Here is a 14,517-nt window from a genome sequence, read left to right as displayed (position 1 = left end):
ATCGGTGCCGTTGTGGCTCCTTTTATTGGCCCCATATCGTTCATGGGAGCTTTATGGCTGCTTTGTACTGAAGCATAATGGTAAGCTACCATTGCGCTGTAGGCCCCTTGTCTTTAAACATTTCACAGTTTAACCTACATTTAATTGGCAAAGCAAAACTTTGGACACCCCGGTTTTAAAGGAAACTTGCACTTTTTAAAAATGTTGCCTATCATTCACAACCCTGATGTGAAACAACACTTTTCTTTCCATTTTGTTCTAACGAGAGAAAAAAGTTCAATTTATTTCACAAGTTCACTTGAAAAAGTGAGTCATACACGCACTGAAATTTTAGAGTATTAATTTAGTCATTATAGCTCATTGCTTGTAAAAGCCCACTTTATCCAAAAAATGTGAAAAACTTTCCAATAGCTGTACTAATCAGCAAATTAATTGCAAAAACGCCTTGAGGCTTTAAATGGTCTCATTTTCTAATTATACTTTCTAATTTTAACCGCATGTTTTTATATACTAATTGGGTTGGTATTTTTCCAATGATGTTCGCGTGTTGGAAAGGAGCCAGCTCCTTTTATACAACGGACATTACTATTTGTCGTATAATCAAAAACGAGTTCGAATTCGGAGCTTCTAACCCTGTCATTGAAGGCACCGTAGTCGCGATTGGCTGCTGCTGAAAGGCCAAGGAGAGTTCACTGCCTCACATTAATGTAACTGCTCCTCGCCGAAAGGGGGACTAAAGTAGACTTTGTCTAGCACCACGACTCTCCGCAAGGACTCGGCCAACATCTCCCCTTCCGGTCCGTGCATCCATAGCTCAACGAGCCATATAAAAGTGTCTTTTTGCAGCAAAGTGAACCGCCAGGGAATGAACGACGAGACCTCTTATCGGCGCGTGAATGCATCTCGCTATAGTTAGCTTAGCCTAGCTTAGCTGCCCTCCACAAAGCGACATTCACCTTCGCGTTCGGCGTCCTTTCTTGCGCCAGTCGCCGAGCTAGAGGACCCGGAAGCATCCACAGAGGAACACTTTCTAACGAATCATCCCAGGAAAAGTCAACAAACCCACCAAGAGAAGTGGGAGGCCCGCTCGCCGTGATTGAGTGTCCCTGAAGGACCCGAGCAGGTCAAGCCTGTTTGTCCACATCTCTTCGGCATCTGGAGGACGTAGAGAAGTTCCTCCGGAGATGATTCCCGACAAGGCGCCTAAGGAAGATGTCTTTTACGGGGCTGAGGAGATGCGGAGGAGCGCTCACGTCCCCAACTTTGACAAGTATAAAGACATGTACATGCAGTCCATAGAGGACCCTGACAGTAAGTCCACACTATTGACATGTGCAAATGCTTTTGCATCACAAATACATATCTATTTTCTCAAAAGCTATAGCACATGGTTGCAATAATAAACGATAAGTCACAATTTAAAATTATTTTTAAAAGTAGGATTATTAAGATAAAAAAAAACAATATTCCCTGAAAAATGCACAGTACATTCATAATACATGCAATGTACCAATAAGAATACAGTTGCATTATTAAGAAGGACAGGGTTTTTAAAGACAAAAAATCATTTGTAGTTGGAAACATGTTTTGCTGTTCATGTTTTTCTTGCTCTCTTTTGCAAATGCCTTATAAGCAATTATGCAAATGGTTGATAACATCACTTCCTGCTCCCAGCTCACCACCAGAGCAAATACATTGCAGTCCTGTGGGAAACAGCGGTCTGTTATAATAGAAGCAGCCACAGGTAGTAGACATGGAGAGTGAATAAGACATTATTATGACTTGTGCTTCAGCGCTCAGAGACAGGAAGTGACGTTGGGGATTCAGAGTTGAGTTTTAGCTTAACCTCCAACCTCCTGTTGAACAGGTCTGGTGCTTGTGTGTCTCACCCAGCATTGCAGTTACATTACTGACATCTAGTGACCAATGTAGATATCATCACAACATTGTGAAATTGGTTCTAAAATGACATCCAAGCGACAGAGAGATGTTTGTCCCAGTCCTAATTTGCCTGAAAATGATATCTTAAGACCTTTTTAGTTGGCTCTTTTAAACAGGCCGCCTTAATGAAACGCCACAGGAGGTCTGAACTTTCCATCTTCTGCCTGCAGAATTCTGGGGGGATGTGGCCAAGGACTTCTTCTGGAAGACCAAACACACGGGACGCTTCCTGGACTACAACTTTGACGTGACCAAAGGGGAAATCTTCATCAAGTGCATGGAGGGAGCATCCACCAACATCTGCTACAACGTCCTCGACCGTAACGTCCACGAGAGAAAGCTGGGGGACAAAGTGGCCTTCCACTGGTCAGTAAGCGCCACAACCAACCACAGTCATGGTCTTTCATCGCCATTTACTGGCTTTGCATGCACATTGCACCCCTTTTTTATCTCTATGCAAAACCCTAGCTGAGTAGCAACGTTTGAAGGCGCATGCAGAGCTAAATATGTATATGGATATTTATTTGTAAATATGTATATGTTATTTCATTCATTAAAACCATGCACAGAGGTTGCCTACAGCCACAGCTATTAATGCCATTGGTTTTCCACACGGTGCGAATTGGACACCTTGGCGAAAATATATTAATTTCTTAATCATTGCTGTTTGTAGCATGCACATTGCCTTCCTAAAGTAGCTTTACGTAGGTACTAAACAAGGATAATTGCAAGATCTGGGCAACAACCAGAAAATCAAAATTTTTGCTCTGGGAGTGAGAGTAAAGAGGCAAACACAAAAATGAAGCTGTGGTGGTACCTTTATATTATAATGTGCAATACAAACATATTTAGATAGGAATGGCCATTCACAAACATGAATTCCCAATAACAATTGTAGTGAAATCAATATACAATGCAGTGCATTCAGTCAACATACAAAAGAAGGCCGGGGGCGAAGAGTCCCGGGGCAGACGACAACAGCTGAATGGCCCAGCAATTGAGGGTCAAGGGTGAGGAAGCAAATTGAGTTTATATGGAAGGGCCAATGAGCATTGAGCAACACGAGCCTCCTACCGGCCTGACCAGAGCAGGTGGATGCCAGCTCCTCACGTAAGAATCCGGCCTTCAAGCTTTAGGTGGGTTGCCTTAGTGCACAGTTCTTAGCTCGCCATCTCAACCTGGCCAATTCCGTAGTTCTATCAAAGCACACTCTTTTCAATGCGGCGTCGTGCCGGTGGACGCCCCCTGCAGCAACTCTTTCCAAGTGTGTCCCTCACGGCTACAGGTGTGTAATCCCTTCTGGATTATATACACAACACTGATTGGGGGCGCACCGTCACATGACCTAGTGATGGAGAGACATCGCACTCACGGGTAATTTAATTAATAATAATAACAATAATAGAAATACAACAATAATAACCATAATAATAAAACTTGGTTGGTACCTGGTTTCATGTTTGTTGTTGAATACGGCCTATTAGTCAAAAACATGTTTAGGCAAAATGGTTGGTAATCGTTGCCTCGATGAAGCATTTTCGATCCTAAAAAATGCTAAATGAACTAAAATGCAAATGTGTGTAGTATTCTACATTGCCCACTAGGTGTCATGTTACATTGATGAGACATTAGCCACTGCAGGAAGTACTGCCCAGAAACCAGGAGTAAAAAAGGAACAATAAGAAGGAACTCTCCCGAAGCTAGCATGCAAATCTTATCATGTCTACTATGTTGGGTAGTAGGAGTGTAAAGGTGCCTATAAGGCTGCTATTTTGTGTCTAGAGGTCTCCAAAGCTGTTAAAATCATATTTAGAAGATTGTAAACAGGTTGTCTGTGCTCTATGACAATATGCATTTATACATAAGGAATCTGGCTGCACGGAGTCCAAGTGGTTGGCATGTTGGCTTGGGTTTGAATCTCCGCTTGGGCATCTCAGTTTGAGTTTGCATGTTTTCTCTGTGCATGCGAGGCTTTTCTCCTAACAAAGTCAGCTGAGGTTGGCTCCAGCACACCCGTGACCCTGGCGAGGATAAGCGTACAAAATGGTTGGGTCATCACAGTCGGGTGATGTCAGCTGTGTAAAGCAGGGTGTGTTCTGACTCCGCTGTAAAATGGGTGCTGTTCAGACTTGGCGGCTGATAACGGAGCACAGCAGGTCAGCACGTACACGGCATGGAGAGGCTTTACTGCGCTTTTTAAATGGAACCTCAAATCCATTTGGCCTGAAAAAACACAGAGGAGCCATAATGCTCAATAAGCAGGGCATGGACATTGTGGTTCATGTTTGGATTCTTCTTATTTTGATCTGCTGGACATCATCCAAATGATCCAATTTCCTGATTTATTGACTCCAAATCCAAATGTATTGCTTCATCTACATACGCCAGTGATGCACAGTCACAGAAAAATGTCTGGGATTCAACAGAGTGAATCGTTTTTGTCGGATAATTTCTAATTTCCCTTCCAACTCAAAACTCCACTTTGTCCCAGTGAGAAGCACATTTCTCAACCGTGCTATTTTTTTCCACAACAGTGTCAAGGAAATGCGTTCTTGCATCACTCGATGAGTGACGGCCTCGCCTGCGAGTGCCTTGAAGCTTGTACCTTCGCGCCTTGCAGACCAGAACACTGCAGTTGAACTTTGTACTTCACTTTCTCTTCTCGGTTGGCCAACAGTTTTGTGGATAAATGTCTACTTTTTGACTCGCGGGCCACATTGCTTTAACAAAATTGACAGTGGGCCAGTCTATATATTTTACCTGGAATTATTGTATCTGGAAAAGTGTCATGCAACCTGCTATATGTGCTTGTGTCCCTTTTTCAGGAGCACTTTGTAAAAAGCGGACCACATTAAATAACCAGATTAATAAAAAAGCTACCTAAAACATCAAAAGGTTGGCCCAAGCCATGAGTTGTATGTTAAGTTTCAGTGAAATACTTTGGAAAGAACCGGCGGCCTGTATTACACCTTCGTGGGCCGGATGTGGCCCCCGGGCTGCAGTTTGCCCACCCCTTTCTTAGGGTGAGTCTAGGGTGAGCTCATTTCAGCCGCTTGTATCCGTCATCTCCTTCTTTCAGTCACGACCCAAAGCTCATGACCATAGGTGAGGGTGGGAACATAGAACATATTTTAATAAAATATAAATGTACGCATTATTTGCATGCGTGCACGTTCCTCCTCTTTTCGTAGTATTCTTAGTTTAATATTTCTGTATTTTTCCGTCTTGCAGGGAAGGCAACGAGCCCGGCGATGAGTTGACTGTGACATACAGAGAGCTCCTGCACAGCGTCTGCCGCTTTGCCAATGTGCTGAAATCACAGGGTACTTTTTAACCCCCCCTCCCCCCTGCCCAATAACCCTGTCTTGAGAGCACAACTGTCATGTGTGCACTGCAGGCGTGAGGAAAGGCGACCGCGTGGCCATCTACATGCCCATGGTGGTGGAGCTGGTGGTGGCCATGTTGGCCTGCGCTCGAATCGGAGCCGTGCACTCCATTGTGGTAAGTCGGGAAGGGGGAGCTGGGTCTGGGAGCCCGGGAAAAGGAAGTCACCGACGCAAACGTCAAGTGTCACAGTTTGCAGGTTTCTCCGCCGAGTCGCTGTGTGAGAGGATCATGGACTCTCAGTGTTCACTGCTCATCACTGCAGGTGAGTTGAGGCGTTTCCATGACGACACCACCTTGTACTCGGGTGCTACGAGCTACCAACCCCGCACCCGAGGCCTGTTCAGTGCAGGGAGTCCTAAGAAACTGGAAAACAATCAAGCACATTTCTCGTTCTAACACACGCCTTCCTTCAGATGGCTTTTACAGAGGAGATAAGCTGATCAACCTCAAGCTCTTGGCTGATGAAGCATTGCAGAAGTGCAGAGACAAGTAAGCTGTGCACACACATTTGTGGCATGCCATTCATTTGGACCCTTTTTAGAAGCCCCTGTGTGTGTGTGTCCAGAGGCTTCCCACTGGAGAGGTGCATCGTGTTGAAACATTTATCCAAAGACGCACAAGAGACCTCACTCAGCTCTCCTCCCGCCAAAAGATCCTGTCCTGACCTGCAGGTAAAAGAAGTCCCTATTAATGCAAATGTAAATAGCCTAAATAACCAAGTGTATCTGAAGGCAACATTTTAACATCCTTAGTCGGCGTAAAAGTGCCCAAAGAAGCAAAAGCATTTTGAAAAGTAGCCACTTTGATTGTCTCCTGCTTCATGTCTTCCGTCCTCCCAGCAGGAAAAAGAGACGGGCAGAGTAAAGAAAACCCGTCCTGTTCCACAGGTACTTTCTCGTCCCTCTGGCAAAACCCTGCCACACTTTTTATATTTTTGTTTTCCACGAGGAAGTGCAGGATTAGGGAAAAGCTGAAGCTGAAGGGTAAAAAGAGTAAATCTTTTTGTTGTTAACAAACAGTACATAGTAGGTATACTTTTTACAGAAAAAAGAAAGACATTCTAATAAATAAATAATAAACATTCAGATATATTGTTTTTACCCAGCAACTTCATTTTAAAAAAATCCTGTGGTCTACAACAGTATCTGAAAACATGAAAAATGCCTTGTTGTCTCATTCGCTGGTTCTCACCTGGCTTGGTATCCAGCAGGTATCTGCAGCTGTGTGTCAGACGGTTGCCGTTTTATGGCCATGGTGTAGCAAGCGAATAGCACAGACCAGAGAAAGTGTGTGAGGTACTTTCAGGTCATTACTTTTTATTTATTTTGCCCAGGTCCACTGAAAAGAGCTCCACGACCCACTTTTGGGTCTCCACCCACCAGTTGAGATTCCCTGGTCTAATTAAAATGGTCGGTGGCAACAAGCAAGCTTCATGTGTTCAGATGCTGTCAGGCTTTCTCTTTCTATTCACTGGAGTCAAACTCACTAACACTTTTTTCTCTTTTTGTACTTCATGTACTTTGTCACTCGCACTTTTCATCAAGCTTTGTTTCATTGGAGCAAAGTTTGGCTTCTTTTTTCTTTGCAACACGAAGATGGTTTTGTAGGGTGTCCTGATCTGGGGCCTGATTTAGAAAACATGCTGTAGAAATCGTACTAAAATGGCGTACACAAAAAAATTCCGATTTATAAATCCGTACGTACTCACACCTGCACACAATTTTCCCTTTAGAAATTACACTCCACCTCCATGTTTCTGCAGCTAGATTGACCTCTCATCCCGCCCTGGACACACCCACATTTTACCATGAATGGTCCATGCTAAGTACCTCGTGGATGCTGCGGCCATATTTAATCAGCCTTGGTTGCATTTGGCTGGCTTCTTCTCAATCATGGCTGCTGAGAAGCCGAAGACGAAAAAGCCGAACTTCACCAAAACTGCGGTGGAGAGCTGTAGGCCATAAAAACATCATCATGGAGGACATAGCAGTGGGAGAACAAGAGGAAGATGAGGTGGACATCTTAGCTGGAGGCCATAAAAACATCATCATGGAGGACATAGCAGTGGTATAGCAGGGTGAGGATGAGGTGGACATCTTAGCTGGAGAGCTGAAGGCCATAAAAACATCATCATGGAGGACAGGAGGTTGCCACAGTCAACAGCGTCAGGGGAACGGGGCACACCGTGGTAGAAGTAAAACAATAGTAGTTGTTGATGATATACTTGACATAGGCAACTAAAAACTGCCTTATTTTTTTACAAACTGTCCAAAGAAAAGTGATAAAAGGAGCACTAAGGATATTAGCTGTGTGTCTTGGAAACTTAAACCATGTGATGATTTTATAGCTAACCTGATTGTTTATGTTTGTTAATGTTATCATGACAATAACATCAAATGATGACGTATTGAAGTGCTGCTTTGTGTTTTTAGTCAGGATATGTAATGCTCAATGTCAAATAAATAACAAGACTTTCCACACATGGTGGTCGCCAATAATGGTGTGATGTTTTCATGCCATGATGCATACATCTTTATTGGCTTCCACTGCATCTTTATTTCTACCATATGATTTAACTTCAGCACTTCTAATGTGTGGCCTTCTTGCCATGTCTCCAACATGGGCATACGGCAACCACAAAGTTGGTGCACACATTCTCACGCTAAGTTTATTTCTATAAATCACAACCTTTGTGTAGGAAGTTACGTACACAACTTTCAAGCCTGTTTTGTGCGAAGGCAAGTTTTATAAATGAGGCCCCTGGGGTTTATTTGACCGGAGCCAATCATGAGCTATGAAAAAAAGACTTGCAGGAGGTCATTAGTCAGTCCGACTCACTGTGTCATCTTACAAACGTGAAACTCACCACACAGCAACTTAACACTCCAAAGGTACCCGAGGAAATATAAACTACAAGTACCAATATGAGTTTCAAGTAACAAACAGTTCCTTTAGCATCTACCCATAATGCATTTCTGCCAGAACAGCAGTTCATTGGCAGACAAGTAGCACAGATGGATGGTGCTGCACTGCTACTTTGGTCCACCAGAGGGATTTCCATTGGGTTAAGCTGCGTGCACTGACAGCTTGTGATTGAGAAAGCGATTGTTTCCTCACTGACTCGCGAACGAAACAGAATTAAAGCTATTAGAAGTGGTTCTGAAGTAAAGGAGATGTCACGGGATTAGAATGTATCCATTGATTAGCTGTGCCACTGTATAAACCATCCAAGTGTAACATAAAAGTACTTACTGGAATCAGGGACTGCTGTATTTGTCGGTGGTGGTAGTGTTTATGGTTTCTTCATGCTGCTGAAGACTACAAAGCATCCCTGACAACGCCAAATGGAACAATAGGATGGGTCCGAGCTCAGAACCCTGAGGAACCCCATGACTAACCTTTGCTTGCATGGTGCTTTCAAAGAGACATGAGCAGGAAGACGTGTTACCTTTGTAGCGTTCTCAACCTGCTCTCTTGCTTGTCTTTTTCACTGAATACTAACCTTCTTCCTGATATGAGGTTTGTAGCTTTTCTTCAGCTAGCTTTCTACTCTCCTTCCAGCTTATTCATCTTGTTTATGTGTTGAGATGATTCACAAAGATTTTTTTAAGGTGCCCTGGAACCCGGAAGTGGACAAGTGTTGGCACACGCTGATCGGTGACGCATCAGACGAGTGTGAACCAGAGTGGTGCGAGTCCGAAGATCCTCTTTTTATCCTCTACACCAGCGGCTCGACGGGCAAACCCAAGGTAACCCAAGATGAGTAATTCCTCGCTGGAACACCACCTAGTAACGCTCCTCTACAGGGTGTCCTCCACACGGTCAGCGGCTACATGCTCTACACCGCCACCACCTTCAAGCTGGTCTTCGACCACCAGCCAGACGACGTCTACTGGTGCACGGCCGACATCGGCTGGATCACCGGACACTCGTACATCACATACGGCCCGCTTGCGAATGGCGCCACCAGCGTATTGGTGAGTGGGGAATGGCGCCAGGATGACCTCGACATCCTCAAATGGAAAAGGCTTGCTAATTAGAAGCAGGTCTAAAATGGTAACAGCTGTAGGCTGTAGGCAACCTCCTGAACCTGCTGAGGCTTCATCTACCTCTGTCTGCACTTTAAAATGTTAGTGTTGGTGTCATGTCAAGTCATGCCATACAGTCAATGTGGCGCCATTAACCCTTAGATGCAGAAGTGGGTCAAAAATGACCCGGTCAGGTTGTTTTCTTGAAATATCTTCGTAATGAAAAAAATTCATCATTTCATATTCCAGGTATTCCTCAAAAAACATGTTTTTGATATCATGCCATTCACATTTTTTACTTACCTTTAATACATTTTAAGAAATTTTTGATTTTGTGTTACTACCCCAACCTTCCATACATGGGTCAAAAATGACCCGGTCAGGTTGTTTTCTTGAAATAAATGCTTAATGAAAATTTATCATCATTTCATATTCCAGATATTCCTCAAAAACATGTTTTTGATATCATGCCATTCACATTTTTAACTTACCTTTATGTAACACACAATAGATCCTCACATTTTCTATTGTTGTACGGGGTCATTTTCTTTTTCAAAGATGTAAAAAAGTTTCTAACATGAAATCATCCTTGTGTGGTCCTAAATATAATACTAAATATCATACAAGTGATTATTCCTAACCAAAAGGGCAAAATTGGCATAAAAATGCATTGATTCTAGTATGGGTCATTTTTGACCCACTTATGGAAGAGTGTAGGGTCCAGTCACTCGTGCATCTAAGGGTTAATGCTGATTCAGCAGCTCCGCTGTTGCCGTGTTGTGCTAATATATCGCTGTGAGTGAGCATGTGATCAACAGCAGCTATGTAACAAACCAGCTTGCACCTCGCCTAGCAACATGCTGTACAGTACAGGAAAAGCATGTGGCTCACACCAGTACACTAGTACCACCGTCTAGTGGTTCAAATGTGAATTACACCTCGGCAATCATTCATGAAAAAATGGGGCATCTTGGGGCCAGAGGCCTCAGTCCACCCTGGACTGGTGGCCAGCCAATCACAGGGCACATATAGACAAACAACCATTCACACTCACATTCATACCTATGGACAATTTGGAGTGGCCAATTAACCTAGCATGTTTTTGGAATGGGGGAGGAAACAGAAGTACCTGGAGAAAAAAGCAAATATTTCAACTTTCTTCCATAATAGCGGGATAGAAAATGGATGGATTGATGGCTATTAAATAATAATGCCCCCCACCCATATTTTCCAAAAATTAGAACTTTATTTCGTTTTTTTCTCATTGTGTGACGTTTTTTCTTTAATATTTCACTTTTTTGCTACTAAAATGTCAATGTATTCTTGTAAAATTGCCAATAGAATCCAACATTTTATTCCTTAATAATTTACCTTTATTCTCATAAAATTACTTGTTTTTTTCAATTTTTTTTCAACTTAAAAAAAAATGTTTTCCTACTTACTGTATGACTTTATTTCCGCAATATTTTGACTTTTTCTCATCACATTCGAACTTTGTTTTCCCCAAAATGACAACCTCTTGTTGTTTCATATTTCAACTTCATGGGACTAAAATGCTGTTATTTTTAGAATGTGATGCAGGCTGTACTGGACCCCCCCGCCCCCCGTGTTGTGCAGTATAGAAAATACAAATGAGCTTTTATGTATAGGCAGCGTGTTTGCCACTGGTAGCTAACGTGTCACATGTGTGTGACAGTTTGAGGGTCTTCCCACGTACCCAGATGTGAGCCGCATGTGGGAGGTTGTGGACAAATACCACGTGAGCAAGTTCTACACGGCGCCCACCGCCATCAGGCTCCTGATGAAGTACGGCAACGAGCCGGTGCAGAAGTGAGCAGCACACCCGCCCGTCGTCGTCGTAGGCATGCTTTCAGCAGCGCCTTAGAGCTTCTTCCCGCCTCTCTCTCCCCATGTGCAGGTACAAGCGAGACTCTCTGAAGGTTTTGGGCACGGTCGGAGAGCCCATCAACCCTGAGGCCTGGCAGTGGTACTTCACTGTGGTGGGAGACCGGAGATGTCCCATCGTTGACACCTTCTGGCAGACGGAGACTGTAAGTCCTTGGCTCTGCCGCCCCCTGCTGGGCGCATGCTGTACCTGCTCTGTGGGTGGTATCGAAGTCCTGTTTTGTGTCTTCCAGGGTGGCCACGTCCTGACTCCTCTGCCTGCGGCCACGCCCATGAAGCCGGGCTCTGCTGTGAGTACGAATCTCCATTCACTCCACGCATGTCTCAGCATGAAAAGTGAACCATTTTGTCCCTTTACAGACCTTCCCTTTCTTTGGGGTCGTGCCGGCCATCCTGAACGAGTCGGGCGAGGTGCTGGAGGGTCCGAGTGAAGGCTACCTGGTCAGAAGCGATCACCCTCGGCGCAGAAAGACACCTCTGCAGGTTCGAGGAAGTGCACTGATGTCTCTATCCCCTTCCTTTCCACAAACAGGTGTTCAAGCAGCCGTGGCCCGGCGTGATGAGGACAGTGTACGGAAACCACGGCAGGTTCGAGAGCACCTACTTTAACAAGTTCCCGGGATACTACGTGACCGGAGACGGTGAGAGGCCGTGGAGACGGTGCTGGCGGCTGAGCGCATCACGGTGCTGAGGAGATTTCTTGTTTTTTCTTTGAATGCGCAGGCTGCCGCAGAGACAAGGATGGATACTACTGGATCACCGGGAGGATAGACGACATGCTCAACGTCTCAGGTGACCGCCCAGGACAGCACTGGTAACATGAAATACTCAGAAAGCCACAAGGAAATATAGCAAATATTACATCCATCTAATCCAACTCCTCACCAGGTGGTGATCAGTTGACAGCTCAGCCCCTCTCCTCAACCGTGTGTCCAGAACATGTGGACGCAGGTCTGATGATACGACTACAAAGCCGATCATAGACCTGCGGCCTCGGGTGTTCTGGTGCCATGTGCACTTATGGACATCCCTATATTCGAACATGGTGTTAGTTATGGACAAGTATCTCAAATATCTCAACCTCTCTCACAAGTTCAGGCTCTTTCCCCACCAGAGAAATGTAAATTTGAAAATTATTGTAGAATAGAAATTATTAATTCATTCATTTTCAACCGCTTTTTCCTCACGAGGGTCGCGGGGGGTGCTGGAGCCTATCCCCGTTGTCTTTGGGCCAGAGGCGGGGTACACCCTGGACTGGTGGCCAGCCAATCACAGGGCACATATAGACAAACAACCATTAACCACTAGACCGCCGTGCCGCCCTAATAGAAATTATAAACTAAGAAATATATATAAAGACATTCCATTTAAAAACATATATAAAATGTGTGTATCATATTTTTATTTACCAAGTACCAAAAATGTATATTTATAATTGCCTAATATATACTATTGATATGTAGAAAATGTGTGAAATATTTGTACAATGTACAAACAAGACATGAAATGATGATCATTAACAGTGCTTAGCTTCTTTTTACACTTGCATGACAGTTGGGAATGTCAGGAACCCTGCCTGGTAAATCTTTGATGAGCTTCTGTCGGCCGCCGCAGGTCACCTGCTGAGCACGGCGGAGGTGGAGTCGGCGCTGGTGGAGCACGAGGCGGTCGCCGAGGCCGCCGCGGTGGGCCGGCCGCATCCCGTCAAAGGGGAGAGCCTGTATTGCTTCGTCACGCTGAGCGACGGTGTGGTGTTCGACCGCGGGCTGGAGGCCCAGCTTAAAAAGCAAGGTGGGTTCCCGATGACTTCATTTCTTGTCAAGTTTGAAGTGTATTATATGATTATACAGGATGTCAATCATATATCGACATTTCTTATTTCATACTGAATCATTTTTCTTTTTCATGTCATTTCATTAATTTTTTATGTGTTATGAATGAAATGTTACACTACATTACATATTCATACAAATATTTGATTTATTTATTTGCTATTTTTCTATGTTTCCTTCCATTTTCCCAAACATCCCTAATAAACATTAGATATATTTTCTTTTGAATGTTTGATCATTCATATACTTACTTTAAGTAAGTAAGATTTAATGTTAAATCCTTTTCAAATTAATTGCATTTTTAAAAAATGGATCGACTATTTACATTTGTCTTTTTATGTAATGATAATATTTTTCAAATGTATTTTACCAATTTTATAATTTCAGTACTATTCAAATATTATCAATTGAGTGTATTTTGGGCACTTTTATTGAGCTTTATCACATCCTGTGGTTGACAGTGAGGGAGAAGATCGGCGCCATTGCCACGCCAGACTACATCCAGGACGCACCGGGACTCCCCAAAACCAGATCAGGTATCTGAGGAAATAATGTGACTCGGAATAAAAGGGGTTAAATGAAGAGCACAATCACGATGGCCGTGGTCTGGTGTCCCCTGCAGGGAAGATCATGCGGCGCGTGCTTCGTAAGATTGCCAGCGGTGAGAAGGAGCTGGGCGACATCTCCACGTTGGCCGACTCGTCTGTGGTGGAGCAGCTTTTCCAGAACAGGTGCTGTGTGGCCGTGTGACCTGGGGACAGACCAGACCAGGACAGACCTGGACAGGACAGGACAGGGCAGAAAGCCACCCCATCAGGACTCATGACATCAGCGAACAAAGCTAACGTTGCATAGAGGAATTATTCCAATACAACAGTAAAAATAATACCAGTGTTTTAAAAACCATGAAAAATGATGATTAAGAACGTCTTGATTTTACACATTCATTTGTCTCGTCAATGTGGCGTGCATTTGTATGTTTTGGGAATCTCATTTTTTTTACTTTATTTTCTCTCTCATCTTTTTGAAGCTTGTATGATTTCTGGTATTTGTTTTTTCAAACGGGAAAGAAATGATTTCTGAAAAGAAATTAAAAAGCAATCGTGGAAAGAGTGCTTTTGTTTTGCATTTTATGCAGATTTGACCGCGTTAGCTCGGACTGTGGCCAATCAGAGCAGAGTGGGCGGGTGTTCATGACTGCTTATGGAGTCATGAACACTGACCTTGACTGAGGCGAGTGAGGCCTGCACTTCTTTGGATGTTGTTGTAGGGTCTTTTGTGACCTGTCGGATGAGTCGTGGCTGTGCTCTTTGGGTCATTTGAGTTGGCCGGCCAGTCCTGGGAAAGTTCACCACTGTTCTATGTTTTGGCCATTTGTGGGTAATGGCTCTCACTCTGGTTGGCTGGAGTCCCAAGCCTTGAGA

The 14,517-nt window shown here is 44.0% G+C and overlaps 1 protein-coding gene across 3 annotated transcripts; it reads left to right on the top strand.

The window, feature by feature from the left end:
- Positions 1 to 676: 676 nt before the first annotated feature.
- On the top strand, positions 677 to 14,196 carry acss2 (acyl-CoA synthetase short chain family member 2). Of its 3 annotated transcripts, none has more exons than XM_058050844.1 (19): positions 677 to 1,311; positions 2,112 to 2,307; positions 5,173 to 5,264; positions 5,339 to 5,442; positions 5,518 to 5,590; positions 5,742 to 5,817; positions 5,894 to 5,999; positions 6,171 to 6,215; positions 8,940 to 9,077; positions 9,135 to 9,305; positions 11,053 to 11,186; positions 11,275 to 11,407; positions 11,495 to 11,551; positions 11,622 to 11,702; positions 11,794 to 11,902; positions 11,985 to 12,053; positions 12,876 to 13,052; positions 13,555 to 13,629; positions 13,716 to 14,196. In XM_058050844.1, the coding sequence occupies exons 1-19, from the start codon at positions 1,185 to 1,187 to the stop codon at positions 13,841 to 13,843; spliced, it is 2,091 nt and encodes a 696-aa protein (XP_057906827.1). In that variant the 5' UTR covers positions 677 to 1,184; the 3' UTR covers positions 13,844 to 14,196. The 3 variants fall into 3 exon arrangements, with proteins under 3 accessions (XP_057906827.1, XP_057906828.1, XP_057906826.1); XM_058050843.1 differs by having other exon boundaries at positions 678 to 1,311; positions 6,168 to 6,215; XM_058050845.1 differs by lacking the exon at positions 6,171 to 6,215.
- The last annotated feature ends 321 nt before the right edge of the window (positions 14,197 to 14,517 follow it).

The sequence above is a fragment of the Doryrhamphus excisus genome, chromosome 16, assembly GCF_030265055.1.
Source record: "Doryrhamphus excisus isolate RoL2022-K1 chromosome 16, RoL_Dexc_1.0, whole genome shotgun sequence".
Taxonomy (NCBI): Eukaryota; Metazoa; Chordata; class Actinopteri; order Syngnathiformes; family Syngnathidae; genus Doryrhamphus; species Doryrhamphus excisus.
The sequence above is the reverse complement of the archived record's forward strand: the minus strand, read 5'-3'. Positions and strand labels throughout refer to the sequence as shown.